The sequence below is a fragment of the Bombina bombina genome, chromosome 3 (genome assembly GCF_027579735.1).
Source record: "Bombina bombina isolate aBomBom1 chromosome 3, aBomBom1.pri, whole genome shotgun sequence".
Classification (NCBI taxonomy): Eukaryota; Metazoa; Chordata; class Amphibia; order Anura; family Bombinatoridae; genus Bombina; species Bombina bombina.
In genome coordinates this window covers 23,723,686-23,741,378 of record NC_069501.1, presented here as the reverse complement: position 1 = coordinate 23,741,378, position 17,693 = coordinate 23,723,686, and the positions used below count along the sequence as shown (strand labels likewise).

Sequence of the window (17,693 nt, the reverse complement as noted above, 5' to 3'; positions counted from 1 at the left end):
ACCTGGGAATGAACAATAGCATAATAGCTTGTTCTATGGCTTGTTACCACCCTAGAAGCAGCCTCTTTTTGCTCAATATGTGCCTTTCACAGAGAAGAACTTTCCTGTAGCATATCAGTCTGATCCTGACTTCACAGTACAGTCCAGCCCCAAAATACCAGGCAATCCCTCTCTGAACAAGAGAAACAGCAAAACCCCAGACGTACGTTTCGGCCTATTGTGGGCCTCGTCAGTGAGGTGCAGCCATATCCCTCTAGGCACACTGAGCAACGGGTCCACGTCTGGATTCCCGCATCACACTTAGGGAGACTTCCCTAAGTGTCATAATTTGCATAAATAAAAAGAGAGAAGCGCTCAACCTGGGAACGAACAATAGCATAATAGCTTGTTCTATGGCTTGTTACCACCCTAGAAGCAGCCTCTTTTTGCTCAATATGTGCCTTTCACAGAGAAGAACTTTCCTGTAGCATATCAGTCTGATCCTGACTTCACAGTACAGTCCAGCCCCGAAATACCAGGCAATCCCTCTCTGAACAAGAGAAACAGCAAAACCCCAGACGTACGTTTCGGCCTATTGTGGGCCTCGTCAGTGAGGTGCAGCCATATCCCTCTAGGCACACTGAGCAACGGGTCCACGTCTGGTAAATATAATTTAAATCTAACGAAATAAATTAACTTTTATTAAATAAATTATTCCTATTTAAAGCTAAATACTTACCTGTAAAATAAACCCTAATATAGCTACAATATAAATTATAATTATATTGTAGCTATTTTAGGATTAATATTTATTTTACAGGTAACTTTGTAATTATTTTAACCAGGTACAATAGCTATTAAATAGTTAATAACTATTTAATAGCTACCTAGATAAAATAATTACAAAATTACCTGTAAAATAAATCCTAACCTAAGTTACAATTAAACCTAACACTACACTATCAATAAATTAATTACATACAATACCTACAAATAAATACAATGAAATAAACTAACTAAAGTACAAAAAATAAAAAAGAACTAAGTTACAAAAAATAAAAAAATATTTACAAACATTAGAAAAATATTACAACAATTTTAAACTAATTACACCTACTCTAAGCCCCCTAATAAAATAACAAAGACCCCCAAAATAAAAAAATGCCCTACCCTATTCTAAAATTAAAATAGAAAAGCTATTTTACCTTACCAGCCCTGAAAAGGGCCCTTTGCGGGGCATGCCCCAAAGAATTCAGCTCTTTTGCCTGTAAAAAAAAAACATACAATACCCCCCCCAACATTACAACCCACCACCCACATACCCCTAATCTAACCCAAACCCCCCTTAAATAAACCTAACACTAAGCCCATGAAGATCTCCCTTCCTTGTCTTCACCACACCGGGTCCCGATCGGTCCAGAAGAGCCTCCGATGTCTTGATCCAAGCCCAAGCGGGGGGCTGAAGATGTCCATGATCCGGCTGAAGTCTTCAGCCAAGTGGGAGCTGAAGAGGTCCATGATCCAACTGAAGTCTTCTGTCAAGCGGCATCTTCAATCTTCTTTCTTCCGGATCCATGTTCATCCCGCCGACGCGGAACATCCATCTTCACCGACGACTTCCCGACGAATGACGGTTCCTTTAAGGGACGTCATCCAAGATGGCGTCCCTCGAATTCCGATTGGCTGATAGGATTCTATCAGCCAATCGGAATTAAGGTAGGAAAATTCTGATTGGCTGATGGAATCAGCCAATCAGATTCAAGTTCAATCCGATTGGCTGATACAATCAGCCAATCAGATTGAGCTCACATTCTATTGGCTGTTCCGATCAGCCAATAGAATGCAAGCTCAATCTGATTCCATCAGCCAATCAGAATTTTCCTACCTTAATTCCGATTGGCTGATAGAATCCTATCAGCCAATCGGAATTCGAGGAACGCCATCTTGGATGACATCCCTTAAAGGAACCATCATTCGTCGGGAAGTCGTCGGTGAAGATGGATGTTCCGCGTCGGCGGGATGAACATGGATCCGGAAGAAAGAAGATTGAAGATGCCGCTTGATAGAAAACTTCAGTCGGATCATGGACCTCTTCAGCTCCCACTTGGATGAAGACTTCAGCCGGATCATGGACATCTTCAGCCCCCCGCTTGGGCTTGGATCAAGACATCGGAGGCTCTTCTGGACCGATCGGGACCTGGTGTGGTGAAGACAAGGTAGGGAGATCTTCATGGGCTTAGTGTTAGGTTTATTTAAGGGGGGTTTGGGTTAGATTAGGGGTATGTGGGTGGTGGGTTGTAATGTTGGGGGGGGGTATTGTATGTTTTTTTTTTACAGGCAAAAGAGCTGAATTCTTTAGGGCATGCCCCGCAAAGGGCCCTTTTCAGGGCTGGTAAGGTAAAAGAGCTTTTCTATTTTAATTTTAGAATAGGGTAGGGCATTTTTTTATTTTGGGGGTCTTTGTTATTTTATTAGGGGGCTTAGAGTAGGTGTAATTAGTTTAAAATTGTTGTAATATTTTTCTAATGATTGTAAATATTTTTTTATTTTTTGTAACTTAGTTCTTTTTTATTTTTTCTACTTTAGTTAGTTTATTTCATTGTATTTATTTGTAGGTATTGTATTTAATTAGTGTTAGGTTTAATTGTTGATAATTGTAGGTATTTTATTTAATTTATTTATTGATAGTGTAGTGTTAGGTTTAATTGTAACTTAGGTTAGGATTTATTTTACAGGTAATTTTGTAATTATTTTATCTAGGTAGCTATTAAATAGTTATTAACTATTTAATAGCTATTGTACCTGGTTAAAATAAATACAAAGTTACCTGTAAAATAAATATAAATCCTAAAATAGCTACAATATAATTATAATTTATATTGTAGCTATATTAGGGTTTATTTTACAGGTAAGTATTTAGCTTTAAATAGGAATAATTTATTTAATAAGAGTTAATTTATTTCGTTAGATTTAAATTATATTTAACTTAGGGGGGTGTTAGGGTTCGGGTTAGAGTTAGCTTTAGGGGTTAATACATTTATTATAGTAGCGGTGAGGTCCGGTTGGCAGATTAGGGGTTAATTATTGTAGGTAGGTGGAGGCGACGTTGGGGGCGGCATATTAGGGGTTAATAAATATAATATAGGGGTCGGCGGTGTTAGAGGCAGCAGATATGGGGTACATAGGTATAATGTAGGTTGCGGCGGTGTACGGAGCGGCAGATTAGGGGTTAAAAAAAATATGCAGGTGTCAGCGATAGCGGGGGCGGCAGATTAGGGGTTAATAAGTGTAAGGTTAGGGGTGTTTAGACTCGGGGTACATGTTAGAGTGTTAGGTGCAGACTTAGGAAGTGTTTCCCCATAGGAAACAATGGGGCTGCGTTAGGAGCTTAACTCTGCTTTTTTGCAAGTGTTAGGTTTTTTTTCAGCTCAAACTGCCCCATTGTTTCCTATGGGGGAATCGTGCACGAGCACGTTTTTGAAGCTGGCCGCGTCCGTAACTACCGCTGGTATTGAGAGTTGCAGTGGCGGTAAATTATGCTCTACGCTCCCTTTTTGGAGCCTAACGCACTGAAAACGCAGCCATTCTGTGAACTCTAAATACCAGCGGTATTTAAAAGGTGCGGCCAAAAAAAAGCATGCGTAGCTAACGCACCCCTTCTAACGCAAAACTCCAAATCTAGGCCAATATATTTAATAATTATTAAAAATACATATACCAAAGCAATAAAATTAATATAAAATTCCTAAATTCTTTTTTATTAGTTAATATTTATAAACACATTGAAATATATCTGTTGGAACCAGGATATGAATCAAACTATACAGTGTTTAAACTATTGCAATACTCTTTACAAAGCAAACCAAATTGTAACTTTATAACTAGCCTTATTCACAATTGCATTTCATTCAATGAACACAATGAGATTCCAAGATATTAGCTACTAAATATATATATTTGCAAAGATAAACTCCTTAGCATTTATGATTAGTTTTACAATACATAGGCTATGAAATACAAGGTTAAAATACAATTGTTCTTTTAAATCTGCTAATTGCAGTTTAGTTATAATCACTAAATACCTTTTGATTTACATATTATATATATATATATATATATATATATATTTAACAATCGCGTATACTTCACCAAAATGATCAAATCGATAATTCAGTTTCCAAAACTTTTGTTCCACCTCATATGAGAATAAGTGTATTTGCAATATGGATCATAAGAAGGTAGCCAAATCTTGCTTATAGTAACTGTATTTAGTTAAACCATCATAACCTCTTGCATCAATCACTTACAACCTGAATTCCAGACAGGATAGCATCATGTCAATTTTCTGATTACTCCGATACCAAACACATTATGTTTTATAGTTACATCACATCAAAGTGATTTCTATACATTTATCTTATTATATTTTAATAGATGTATTTAAAGTTTCATAAACATTTAGTGCATAACCATGTGATATGACTTAGGTCAACCCATGTTGGAATTCTGTATTAGCATCTTTGATCCCCATCTGGAAGATAGAAAAAAAACAACAATATGTTATATTTAAAAAATGGGATCATTATAATTGTTACTTAATCTATTATGAATTTGAATCTCCCATATATGTATATATACATTTAATACAGTCTGAGGCATACATTTAATATGTTGTCTGAATATATGTACATATATATATATATATATATATATATAAATATATATATATATATATATATATATACATTCATTTGAGTATTCTCTTATATTCATATAAAACACAGCAGATTAAATATTGTTATATCGTATTTAAAATCATGCAGGCTGTATTAAAATGAAACCAAAAGTTTTCTGGGTTTTAATTACAATTTCTGACATCAGAATTGTAACCTTATAGTAATGATAAAAACATGGCTTCATATTTTGTTATATATATATATATATATATATATATATATATATATATATATATATATATATATGTTATTTACCTGTACCCTGACAACCCATATAGTGTTTCATACCCTTATATTGTGTGTCATACCCTTATATAGTGTGCTATAACCTTATATAGTCTGTCATACCCTTATATAGCATGTCATACCCTTATTTTGTTTTATACCTTGATAGTGTGTCATACCCTTATAGTGTGTCATACCCTTACAGTGTGTCATACCCTTAGTGTGTTATACCTTTATAGTGTGTCATTCCCTTATAGTGTGTCATACCCTTAGTGTGTTATACCTTTATATTGTGTTATACCCTTATAGTGTGTCATACCTTTATATTGTGTTATACCTTTATAGTGTTTTATACCCTTATAGTGTGTTATACCCTTATAGTGTGTTATACCTTTATATTGTGTCATTCCCTTATAGTGTGTCATACCTTTATAGTGTGTTATACTCTTATAGTTTGTCATACCCTTAGTGTGTTATACCTTTATAGTGTGTCATTCCCTTATAGTGTGTCATTCCCTTATAGTGTGTCATACCTTTATACTGTGTTATACCCTTATAGTTTGTCATACCCTTACAGTGTGTCATACCCTTAGTGTGTTATACCTTTATATTGTGTTATACCCTTATAGTGTGTCATACCTTTATATTGTGTTATACCTTTATAGTGTGTTATACCCTTATAGTGTGTTATACCCTTATATTGTGTTATACCTTTATATTGTGTCATACCTTTATAGTGTGTCATATCCTTACAGTGTGTCATACCGTTAGTGTGTTATACCTTTATATTGTGTTATACCCTTATAGTGTGTCATACCTTTATATTGTGTTATACCTTTAGAGTGTGTTATACCCTTATAGTGTGTCATACCCTTAGTGTGTTATACCTTTATAGTGTGTCATTCCCTTATAGTGTGTCATACATTTATATTGTGTTATACCCTTATAGTTTGTCATACCCTTATAGTGTGTAATTCCCTTATATAGTGTCATACCCATATATAGTTTGTCATACCCTTATATAGTGTGTCATACCCTTATATAGCGTGTCATACCCTTATATTGTGTTATACCTTTATATTGTCATACCCTTATATTGTGTTATAACTTTATAGTGTGTCATACCCTTATATTGTGTTATACCTTTATATTGTGTCATACCCTTATATTGTGTTATACCTTTATAGTGTGTAATACCCTTATATAGTGTGTCATACCCTTATAGTGTGTCATACCTTTATATGGTGTGTCATACCCTTATAGTGTGTCCTACCCTTAAATGTTGTGTCTAACCCTTATATAGTTTGTCATACCCTTATATAGTTTTATGCCTTTATAGTGTGTCATACCCTTATATAGTGTGTCATACCCTTATATTATGTTATTCCTTTATAGTGTCTTATACCCCTTTATTGTGTTATACCCTTTTATTGTGTTATACCCTTTTATTTTGTTATGCCCTTTTATTGTGTTATACCCTTATATTGTGTTATACCTTTATATAGTGTGTCATACCCTTATAGTGTGCCATACCCCTATATTCCGTTACCCTTATATTGAGTTATACCTTTTATTGGAAGTTACCCTTATACTGTGTCATAACCTTATAGTGTGTTACCTTTATAGTAAGTTACCCTTATAGTCTTATAGTGTGTTTTACCTTTAGGGTGCGTTATCTCATTGTGTGTAATGTGCCTTTAAACTCATTAGTGTTGTGTTTTTCTGTAGCTGCTGAGAGTGAGAGCGACAACAAACAGAGGCAAAGGGACAATAATATTCCTGAGCAATCAGCAGCAAAGGAACCTGACTGCTCTAAAGACGAAACTACTCCAAAACCCAATGAAGGTGAGATGTGTGTTATACCTTTATATTGTGTTATACCTTTATATTGTGTAATACCTTTATATTGTGTTATACCTTTATATTGTGTTATACCTTTATATTGTGTTATACCCTTATATTGTGTTATACCCTTATAGTGTGCCATACCTCTATATTGCGTTACCCTTATATTGAGTTATACCTTTATAGTGTGTCATACCCTTATAGTGTGTCATAACCTTATAGTGCGTTACCTTTATAGTAAGTTACCCTTATAGTCTTATAGTGTGTTATCTCATTGTGTGTAATGTGCCTTTAAACTTATTAGTGTTGTGTTTTCTCTTGTTAAGTGTATCCAGTCCACGGATCATCCATTACTTGTGGGATATTCTCCTTCCCAACAGGAAGTTGCAAGAGGATCACCCACAGCAGAGCTGCTATATAGCTCCTCCCCTCACTGCCATATCCAGTCATTCTCTTGCAACTCTCAACAAAGATGGACGTAGTAAGAGGAGAGTGGTGTATTATAGTTAGTTTTTTAACTTCAATCAAAAGTTTGTTATTTTTAAATGGTACCGGAGTGTACTGTTTCATCTCAGGCAGCATTAGAAGAAGAATCTGCCTGTGATTTCTATGATCTTAGCAGAAGTAACTAAGATCCACTGCCGTTCTCACATATTCTGAGGAGTGAGGTAACTTCAGAGAGGGAATGGCGTGCAGGTTTTCCTGCAATAAGGTATGTGCAGTTAATATTTTTCTAGGGATGGAATTTGCTAGAAAATGCTGCTGATACCGGATTAATGTAAGTAAAGCCTTAAATGCAGTGATAGCGACTGGTATCAGGCTTATTAATAGAGATACATACTCTTATAAAAGTGTAATATAAAACGTTTGCTGGCATGTTTAATCGTTTTTATATATGTTTGATGACAAAACTTATTGGGGCCTAGTTTTTTTCCACATGGCTGGTTTGATTTTTGCCTAGAAACAGTTCCTGAGGCTTTCCACTGTTGCAATATGAGTGGGAAGGGCCTATTTTAGTGCTTTTCTGTGCAGCTAAAAATACTGACAGAGACATTCAGCTTCCCTCTGCATGATCCAGGACATCTCTGAAGGGCTCAAAAGGCTTCAAAGTCGTGTTTGAGGAGGGTAACAATCACAGTAGACTGTGGCAGTTGTTGTGACTGTGTTTAAAAAACGTTTTTGTCATTTATTATTCTGTTTTTGTTATTAAGGGGTTAATCATCCATTTGCAAGTGGGTGCAATGCTCTGCTGACTTGTTACATACACTGTAAAAATTTTGTTAGTGTAACTGCCTTTTTTCACTGTTATTTCAAATTTTGTCAAAATTTGTTTCTCTTAAAGGCACAGTAACGTTTTTTATATTGCTTGTTAACTTGCTTTAAAGTGTTTTCCAAGCTTGCTAGTCTCATTGCTAGTCTGTACAAACATGTCTGAAACAGAGGATACTTGTTCATTATGTTTAAAAGCCATGGTGGAGCCCCATAGGAGAATGTGTACTAAATGTATTGATTTCACCTTAAACAGTAAAGATCAGTCTTTATCTATAAAAGAATTGTCACCAGAGGGGTCTGTCGAGGGGGAAGTTATGCCGACTAACTCTCCCCACGTGTCGGACCCTTCGCCTCACGCTCAAGGGACGCACGCTAATATGGTGCCAAGTACATCAGGGACGCCCATAGCGATTACTTTGCAGGACATGGCTGCAATCATGAATAATACCCTGTCAGAGGTATTATCCAGATTGCCTGAATTGAGAGGCAAGCGCGATAGCTCTGGGGTTAGACGAGATACAGAGCGCGTAGATGCTGTAAGAGCCATGTCTGATACTGCGTCACAATATGCAGAACCTGAGGACGGAGAGCTTCAGTCTGTGGGTGACGTCTCTGAATCGGGGAGACCTGATTCAGAGATTTCTAATTTTAAATTTAAGCTTGAGAACCTCCGTGTATTGCTTGGGGAGGTATTAGCTGCTCTGAATGACTGTGACACAATTGCAGTGCCAGAGAAATTGTGTAGGCTGGATAAATACTATGCAGTGCCGGTGAGTACTGATGTTTTTCCAATACCTAAAAGGCTTACAGTAATTATTAGTAAGGAGTGGGATAGGCCCGGTGTGCCCTTTTCCCCACCTCCTATATTTAGAAAAAAGTTTCCAATAGATGCCACTACACGGGACTTATGGCAGACTGTCCCTAAGGTGGAGGGAGCAGTTTCTACTTTAGCAAAGCGTACCACTATCCCGGTTGAGGACAGTTGTGCTTTTTCAGATCCAATGGATAAAAAAATTAGAGGGTTACCTTAAGAAAATGTTTATTCAACAAGGTTTTATTTTACAGCCCCTTGCATGCATTGCGCCTGTCACTGCTGCGGCGGCATTCTGGTTTGAGGCCCTGGAAGAGGCCATCCATACAGCTCCATTGACTGAAATTGTTGACAAGCTTAGAACTCTTAAGCTAGCTAACTCATTTGTTTCTGATGCCATTGTTCATTTGACTAAACTAACGGCTAAGAATTCCGGATTCGCCATCCAGGCGCGTAGGGCGCTATGGCTCAAATCCTGGTCAGCTGATGTGACTTCAAAGTCTAAATTACTCAACATTCCTTTCAAGGGGCAGACCTTATTCGGGCCTGGTTTGAAAGAAATTATTGCTGACATTACTGGAGGTAAGGGTCATACCCTTCCTCAGGACAGGGCCAAATCAAAGGCCAAACAGTCTAATTTTCGTGCCTTTCGAAATTTCAAGGCAGGTGCAGCATCAACTTCCTCTGCTTCAAAACAAGAGGGAACTTTTGCTCAATCCAAGCAGGCCTGGAAACCTAACCAGTCCTGGAACAAGGGCAAGCAGGCCAGAAAGCCTGCTGCTGCCTCTAAGACAGCATGAAGGAGCGGCCCCCTATCCGACAACGGATCTAGTAGGGGGCAGACTCTCTCTCTTCGCCCAGGCGTGGGCAAGAGATGTTCAGGATCCCTGGGCATTGGAGATCATATCTCAGGGATATCTTCTGGACTTCAAAGCTTCTCCTCCACAAGGGAGATTTCACCTTTCAAGATTATCTGCAAACCAGATAAAGAAAGAGGCATTCCTAAGCTGCGTACAAGATCTCCTTGTAATGGGAGTGATCCATCCGGTTCCGCGGACGGAACAAGGACAGGGGTTTTATTCAAATCTGTTTGTGGTTCCCAAAAAAGAGGGAACCTTCAGACCAATTTTGGATTTAAAGATCCTAAACAAATTTCTCAGAGTTCCGTCATTCAAGATGGAAACTATTCGAACCATTTTACCCATGATCCAAGAGGGTCAGTACATGACCACAGTGGACTTAAAGGATGCCTACCTTCACATTCCGATTCACAAGAATCATCATCAGTTCCTGAGGTTTGCCTTTCTATACAGGCATTACCAATTTGTAGCTCTTCCATTCGGGTTGGCTACAGCCCCAAGAATTTTTACAAAGGTTCTGGGCTCACTTCTGGCGGTCCTAAGACCGCGAGGCATAGCGGTGGCTCCTTACCTGGACGATATCCTGATACAGGCGTCAAGCTTTCAAATTGCCAAATCTCATACAGAGATAGTTCTGGCATTCCTGAGGTCGCATGGGTGGAAAGTGAACGAAGAAAAGAGTTCTCTATCTCCTCTCACGAGGGTTTCCTTCCTAGGGACTCTAATAGATTCTGTAGAAATGAAAATTTACCTGACGGAGTCCAGGTTATCAAAACTTCTAAATGCTTGCCGTGTTCTTCACTCCATTCCGCGCCCCACGGTGGCTCAGTGCATGGAAGTAATCGGCTTAATGGTAGCGGCGATGGACATAGTGCCATTCGCGCGCCTGCATCTCAGACCGCTGCAATTATGCATGCTCAATCAGTGGAATGGGGATTACACAGATTTGTCCCCTCTACTAAATCTGGATCATGAAACCAGAGATTCTCTTCTCTGGTGGTTATCTCGGGCCCATCTGTCCAAGGGTATGACCTTTCGCAGACCAGATTGGACAATTGTAACAACAGATGCCAGCCTTCTAGGTTGGGGTGCAGTCTGGAACTCCCTGAAGGCTCAGGGTTCATGGACTCAGGAGGAGAAACTCCTCCCAATAAATATTCTGGAGTTAAGAGCAATATTCAATGCTCTTCTGGCTTGGCCTCAGCTAGCAACACTGAGGTTCATCAGATTTCAGTCGGACAACATCATGACTGTGGCTTACATCAACCATCAAGGGGGAACCAGGAGTTCCCTAGCGATGTCAGAAGTCTCCAAGATAATTCGCTGGGCAGAGACTCACTCTTGCCACCTGTCAGCGATCCATATCCCAGGTGTAGAGAACTGGGAGGCGGATTTTCTAAGTCGTCAGACTTTTCATCCGGGGGAATGGGAACTCCATCCGGAGGTGTTTGCTCAATTGGTTCTCCGTTGGGGCAAACCAGAATTGGATCCCATGGCGTCTCGCCAGAACGCCAAACTTCCTTGTTACGGATCCAAGTCCAGGGACCCAGAAGCGGCACTGATAGATGCTCTAGCAGCGCCTTGGTTCTTCAACCTGGCTTATGTGTTTCCACCGTTTCCTCTGCTCCCTCGTCTGATTGCCAAAATCAAACAGGAAAGAGCATCAGTGATATTGATAGCGCCTGCATGGCCACGCAGGACCTGGTATGCAGACCTAGTGGACATGTCATCCTTTCCACCATGGACTCTGCCTCTGAGACAAGACCTTCTAATACAAGGTCCTTTCAATCATCCAAATCTACTTTCTCTGAGACTGACTGCATGGAGATTGAACGCTTGATCCTATCAAAGCGTGGCTTCTCCGAGTCAGTAATTGATACCTTAATACAGGCACGAAAGACTGTCACCAGGAAAATTTACCACAAGATATGGCGTAAATATCTTCATTGGTGTGAATCCAAGAATTACTCATGGAGTAGGGTTAGGATTCCTAGGATATTGTCCTTCCTCCAAGAGGGTTTGGACAAAGGATTATCAGCTAGTTCTTTAAAGGGACAGATTTCTGCTCTGTCTATTCTTTTACACAAGCGTCTGGCAGAAGTTCCAGACGTTCAGGCATTTTGTCAGGCTTTAGTTAGAATTAAGCCTGTGTTTAAACCTGTTGCTCCTCCATGGAGCTTAAACTTGGTTCTTAAAGTTCTTCAAGGGGTTCCGTTTGAACCCCTTCATTCTATTGATATCAAACTTCTTTCATGGAAAGTTCTTTTTGGCTATTTCCTCGGCTTGAAGAGTCTCGGAGTTCTCTGCCTTACATTGTGATTCTCCTTATCTGATCTTTCATTCAGATAAAGTTGTTCTGCGTACAAAACCTGGGTTTTTACCTAAGGTGGTTTCTAACAAGATTATCAATCAAGAGATTGTTGTTCCATCATTATGTCCTAATCCTTCTTCAAAGAAGGAACGTCTTTTGCATAATCTAGACGTAGTCCGTGCCTTGAAGTTTTACTTACAGGCTACTAAAGATTTTCGCCAAACATCTAACCTGTTTGTTGTTTACTCTGGACAGAGGAGAGGTCAGAAGGCCTCGGCAACCTCTCTTTCTTTTTGGCTTCGGAGTATAATCCGTTTAGCCTATGAGACTGCTGGACAGCAGCCTCCTGAAAGGATTACAGCTCATTCTACTAGAGCTGTGGCTTCCACCTGGGCCTTTAAAAATGAGGCCTCTGTTGAACAGATTTGCAAGGCTGCAACTTGGTCTTCCCTTCATACTTTTTCCAAATTTGATACTTTTGCTTCTTCGGAGGCTGTTTTTGGGAGAAAGGTTCTACAGGCAGTGGTTCCTTCCGTTTAAGTTCCTGCCTTGTCCCTCCCATCACCTGTGTACTTTAGCTTTGGTATTGGTATCCCACAAGTAATGGATGATCCGTGGACTGGATACACTTAACAAAAGAAAACATAATTTATGCTTACCTGATAAATTTATTTCTCTTGTAGTGTATCCAGTCCACGGCCCGCCCTGTCCTTTTCAGGCAGGTCTAAATTTTAATTAAACTACAGTCACCACTGCACCCTATGGTTTCTCCTTTCTCGGCTTGTTTCGGTCGAATGACTGGATATGGCAGTGAGGGGAGGAGCTATATAGCAGCTCTGCTGTGGGTGATCCTCTTGCAACTTCCTGTTGGGAAGGAGAATATTCCACAAGTAATGGATGATCCGTGGACTGGATACACTACAAGAGAAATAAATTTATCAGGTAAGCATAAATTATGTTTTTCTGTAGCTGCTGAGAGTGAGAGCGACAACAAACAGAGACAAAGTGACAATAATATTCCTGAGCAATCAGCAGCAAAGGAACCTGACTGCTCTAAAGACGAAACTACTCCAAAACCCAATGAAGGTGAGATGTGTGTTATACCTTTATATTGTGTTATACCATTATATTGTGTTATACCCTTATATTGTGTTATACCCTTATATTGTGTAATACCTTTATATTGTGTTATACCCTTATATTGTGTAATACCTTTATATTGTGTAATACCTTTATATTGTGTCATACCCTTATATTGTGTAATACCTGTATATTCTGTTATACCTTTATATTGTGTAATACCTTTATATTGTGTAATACCTTTATATTGTGTTATACCCTTATATTGTGTTATACCCTTATATTGTGTTATACCCTTATATTGTGTAATACCCTTATAGTGTGTAATACCTTTATATTGTGTTATACCCTTATATTGTGTAATACCTTTATATTGTGTAATACCTTTATATTGTGTCATACCCTTATATTGTGTAATACCTTTATATTGTGTCATACCCTTATATTGTGTAATACCTTTATATTGTGCCATTCCCTTATATTGTGTAATACCTTTATATTGTGCCATACCCTTATATTGTGTAATACCTTTATATTGTGTTATACCTTTATATTGTGCCATACCCTTATATTGTGTAATACCTTTATATTGTGTTATACCCTTATATTGTGTAATACCTTTATAGTGTGTAATACCTTTATATTGTGTTATACCCTTATATTGTGTAATACCTTTATATTGTGTTATACCCTTATATTGTGTAATACCTTTATATTGTGTAATACCTTTATATTGTGTTATACCTTTATATTGTGTTATACCCTTATATTGTGTAATACCTTTATATTGTGTTATACCCTAATATTGTGTAATACCTTTTTATTGTGTAATACCTTTATATTGTGTTATACCCTTATATTGTGTTATACCCTTATATTGTGTTATACCTTTACATTGTGTTATACCTTTATATTGTGTTGTACCCTTATATTGTGTTATACCCTTATATTGTGTAATACCGTTATATTGTGTTATACCCTTATATTGTGTAATACCGTTATATTGTGTTATACCCTTATATTGTGTAATACCTTTATATTGTGTTATACCCTTATATTGTGTAATACCTTTATATTGTGTTATACCCTTATATTGTGTTATACCTTTACATTGTGTTATACCTTTACATTGTGTTATACCTTTATATTGTGTTATACCCTTATATTCTGTTATACCCTTATATTGTGTAATACCATTATATTGTGCCATACCCTTATATTGTGTAATACCTTTATATTGTGTTCCCAGTAGTGATGTAGCAAACTTAAAATTTTCCGCAAATGTTCGCGAACCGGGCGAACCGCCATTGACTTCAATAGGCAGGCCAATTTTAAAACCCACAGGGACTCTTTCTGGCCACAATAGTGATGGAAAAGTTGTTTCAAGGGTACTAACACCTGGACTGTGGCATGCCGGAGGGGGATCCATGGCAAAACTCCCACGTAAAATTACATAGTTGATGCAGAGTCTGGTTTTAATCCATAAAGGGCATAAATCACCTAACATTCCTAAATTGTTTGGAATAACGTGCTTTAAAACATCAGGTATGATGTTGTATTGATCAGGTAGTGTAAGGGTTACGCCTGCTTCACAGTGACAGACCAAACTTCCCGTTTAACGCACCGCAAACAACCGCAAACAGTCCATTTGCACAACCGCAAACTCCCCATTTGCACAAGGTTGGATACCAAGCTAGCCATGTCCCGTTCCTTGTCCTCACTGATGTCATTGAAGGTCTCTTCCTCCACCCAGCCACGTACAACACTAAGGGTCCCCGAAAGGTGACAACAAGCCCCCTGGGACGCCTGCTGTGTTTGGTCTTCCACCTCCTCAAAGCCACCTTCCTCCTCTGACTCCTCTTCTTCAGACTCCTCTCTCTGCGTTGCCTCTCTCTGCGTTATTATAAGGTGTGTTAAGTAGTACTATTCTTATCAGTTTAATCCCTGTTACGTCCCCTATCAGGGGACGTGTATATGGCATGGATTTTAGGAACCGGGAGATGGAAAAAGATGCTTGGTCGGTCCTCCTACTTCAAGTTTGGGGCACTGCGCGTGCAATCGTGGCCGGACTTTTAGCCGACGGACATTTGGCCGACGGACATTTGGCCGAAACACAAGTGGCTGTCAGATAACAGTCCGGCCACGAGATAGATAGATTTGATAGATAGATACATAGATTAGGTAGGTAGATCAATAGATGCAATAGATACATTTGATAGATACAATAGATAGATAGATTTGATAGATAAATAGATAGATTTGATAGATAGATAATTTCCCAGACAGAGAATTACAAGACGTGCGGTCTGGGACCCATGGTAAGGTTCCCAGAGGCAGTTGCGGCGCCAGGGGACGTGTATATGGCATGGATTTTAGGAACCGGGAGATGGAAAAAGATGCTTGGTCGGTCCTCCTACTTCAAATTTGGGGCACTGCGCGTGCAATCTACTGTGCCACCAGATATGAGTGGTGTGTTAAGTAGTACTATTCTGATCAGTTTAATCCCTGTTACGCCCCCTATCAGGGGACGTGTATATGGCATGGATTTTAGGAACCGGGAGATGGAAAAAGATGCTTGGTCGGTCCTCCTACTTCAAATTTGGGGCACTGCGTGTACAATCGTGGCCGGACTTTTGGCCGACGGACATTTGGCAGACGGACATTTGGCCGAAACACAAGTGGCTGTCACAAAACAGTCCGGCCACGAGATAGATAGATTTGATAGATAGATACATAGATTAGATAGATAGATCAATAGATGCAATAGATACATTTGATAGATATGTTAGATATATAGATAGATAGATAAATAGATAGATTTGATAGATAGATAATTTCCCAGACAGAGAATTACAAGACGTGCGGTCTGGGACCCATGGTAAGGTTCCCAGAGGCAGTTGCGACGCCAGGGGACGTGTATATGGCATGGATTTTAGGAACCGGGAGATGGAAAAAGATGCTTGGTCGGTCCTCCTACTTCAAATTTGGGGCACTGCGCGTGCAATCTACTGTGCCACCAGATAGGAGTGGTGTGTTAAGTAGTACTATTCTGATCAGTTTAATCCCTGTTACGCCCCCTATAAGGGGACGTGTATATGGCATGGATTTTAGGAACCAGGGGATGGAAAAAGATGCTTGGTCGGTCCTCCTACTTCAAATTTGGGGGACTGCGTGTGCAATCGTGTCCGGACTTTTAGCCGACGGACATTTGGCAGACGGACATTTGGCCGAAACACAAGTGGCTGTCACAAAACAGTCCGGCCACGAGATAGATTTGATAGATAGATAGATACATAGATTAGATAGATAGATCAATAGATGCAATAGATACATTTGATAGATACGATAGATAGATAGATAGATTTGATAGATAAATAGATAGATTTAATAGATAGATAAATTCCCAGACAGAGATTTACAAGACGTGCGGCCTGGGACCCATGGTAAGGTTCCCAGAGGCAGTTGCGGCGCCAGGGGACGTGTATATGGCATGGATTTTAGGAACCGGGAGATGGAAAAAGATGCTTGGTCGGTCCTCCTACTTCAAATTTGGGGCACTGCGCATGCAATCTACTGTGCCACCAGATATGAGTGGTGTGTTAAGTAGTACTATTCTTATCAGTTTAATCCCTGTTACCGACCAGTTTAATCCCTGTTACCGACCAAGCATCTTTTTCCATCTCCCGGTTCCTAAAATCCATGCCATATACACGGTCCTCCTACTTCAAATTTGGGGCACTGCGCATGCAATCTACTGTGCCACCAGATATGAGTGGTGTGTTAAGTAGTACTATTCTGATCAGTTTAATCCCTGTTACGCCCCCTATCAGGGGACGTGTATATGGCATGGATTTTAGGAACCGGGAGATGGAAAAAGATGCTTGGTCGGTCCTCCTACTTCAAATTTGGGGCACTGCGAGTGCAATCATGGCTGGACTTTTAGCCGACGGACATTTGGCAGACGGACATTTGGCCGAAACACAAGTGGCTGTCACAAAACAGTCCGGCCACGAGATAGATAGATTTGATAGATAGATAGATACATAGATTAGATAGATAGATCAATAGATGCAATAGATACATTTGATAGATAGATAGATTTGATAGATAGATAATTTCCCAGACAGAGAATTACAAGACGTGCGGTCTGGGACCCATGGTAAGGTTCCCAGAGGCAGTTGCGACGCCAGGGGACGTGTATATGGCATGGATTTTAGGAACCGGGAGATGGAAAAAGATGCTTGGTCGGTCCTCCTACTTCAAATTTGGGGCACTGCGCGTGCAATCTACTGTGCCACCAGATAGGAGTGGTGTGTTAAGTAGTACTATTCTGATCAGTTTAATCCCTGTTACGCCCCCTATAAGGGGACGTGTATATAGCATGGATTTTAGGAACCGGGGGATGGAAAAAGATGCTTGGTCGGTCCTCCTACTTCAAATTTGGGGGACTGCGTGTCCAATCGTGTCCGGACTTTTAGCCGACGGACATTTGGCAGACGGACATTTGGCCGAAACACAAGTGGCTGTCACAAAACAGTCCGGCCACGAGATAGATTTGATAGATAGATAGATAC

The 17,693-nt window shown here is 39.4% G+C and overlaps 1 protein-coding gene across 5 annotated transcripts in view; it reads left to right on the top strand.

The window, feature by feature from the left end:
- Nucleotides 1-17,693, top strand: part of CD58 (CD58 molecule) — a 753,750-nt gene that overhangs the window by 517,169 nt on the left and 218,888 nt on the right. For all 5 annotated transcript variants that reach the window (XM_053705745.1, XM_053705746.1, XM_053705749.1 and 2 more), the window contains 2 exons: nucleotides 6,669-6,785; nucleotides 13,009-13,125. In XM_053705745.1, the coding sequence (XP_053561720.1) occupies nucleotides 6,669-6,785; nucleotides 13,009-13,125 (234 nt within the window). The remainder of the gene's footprint in view (nucleotides 1-6,668; nucleotides 6,786-13,008; nucleotides 13,126-17,693) is intronic.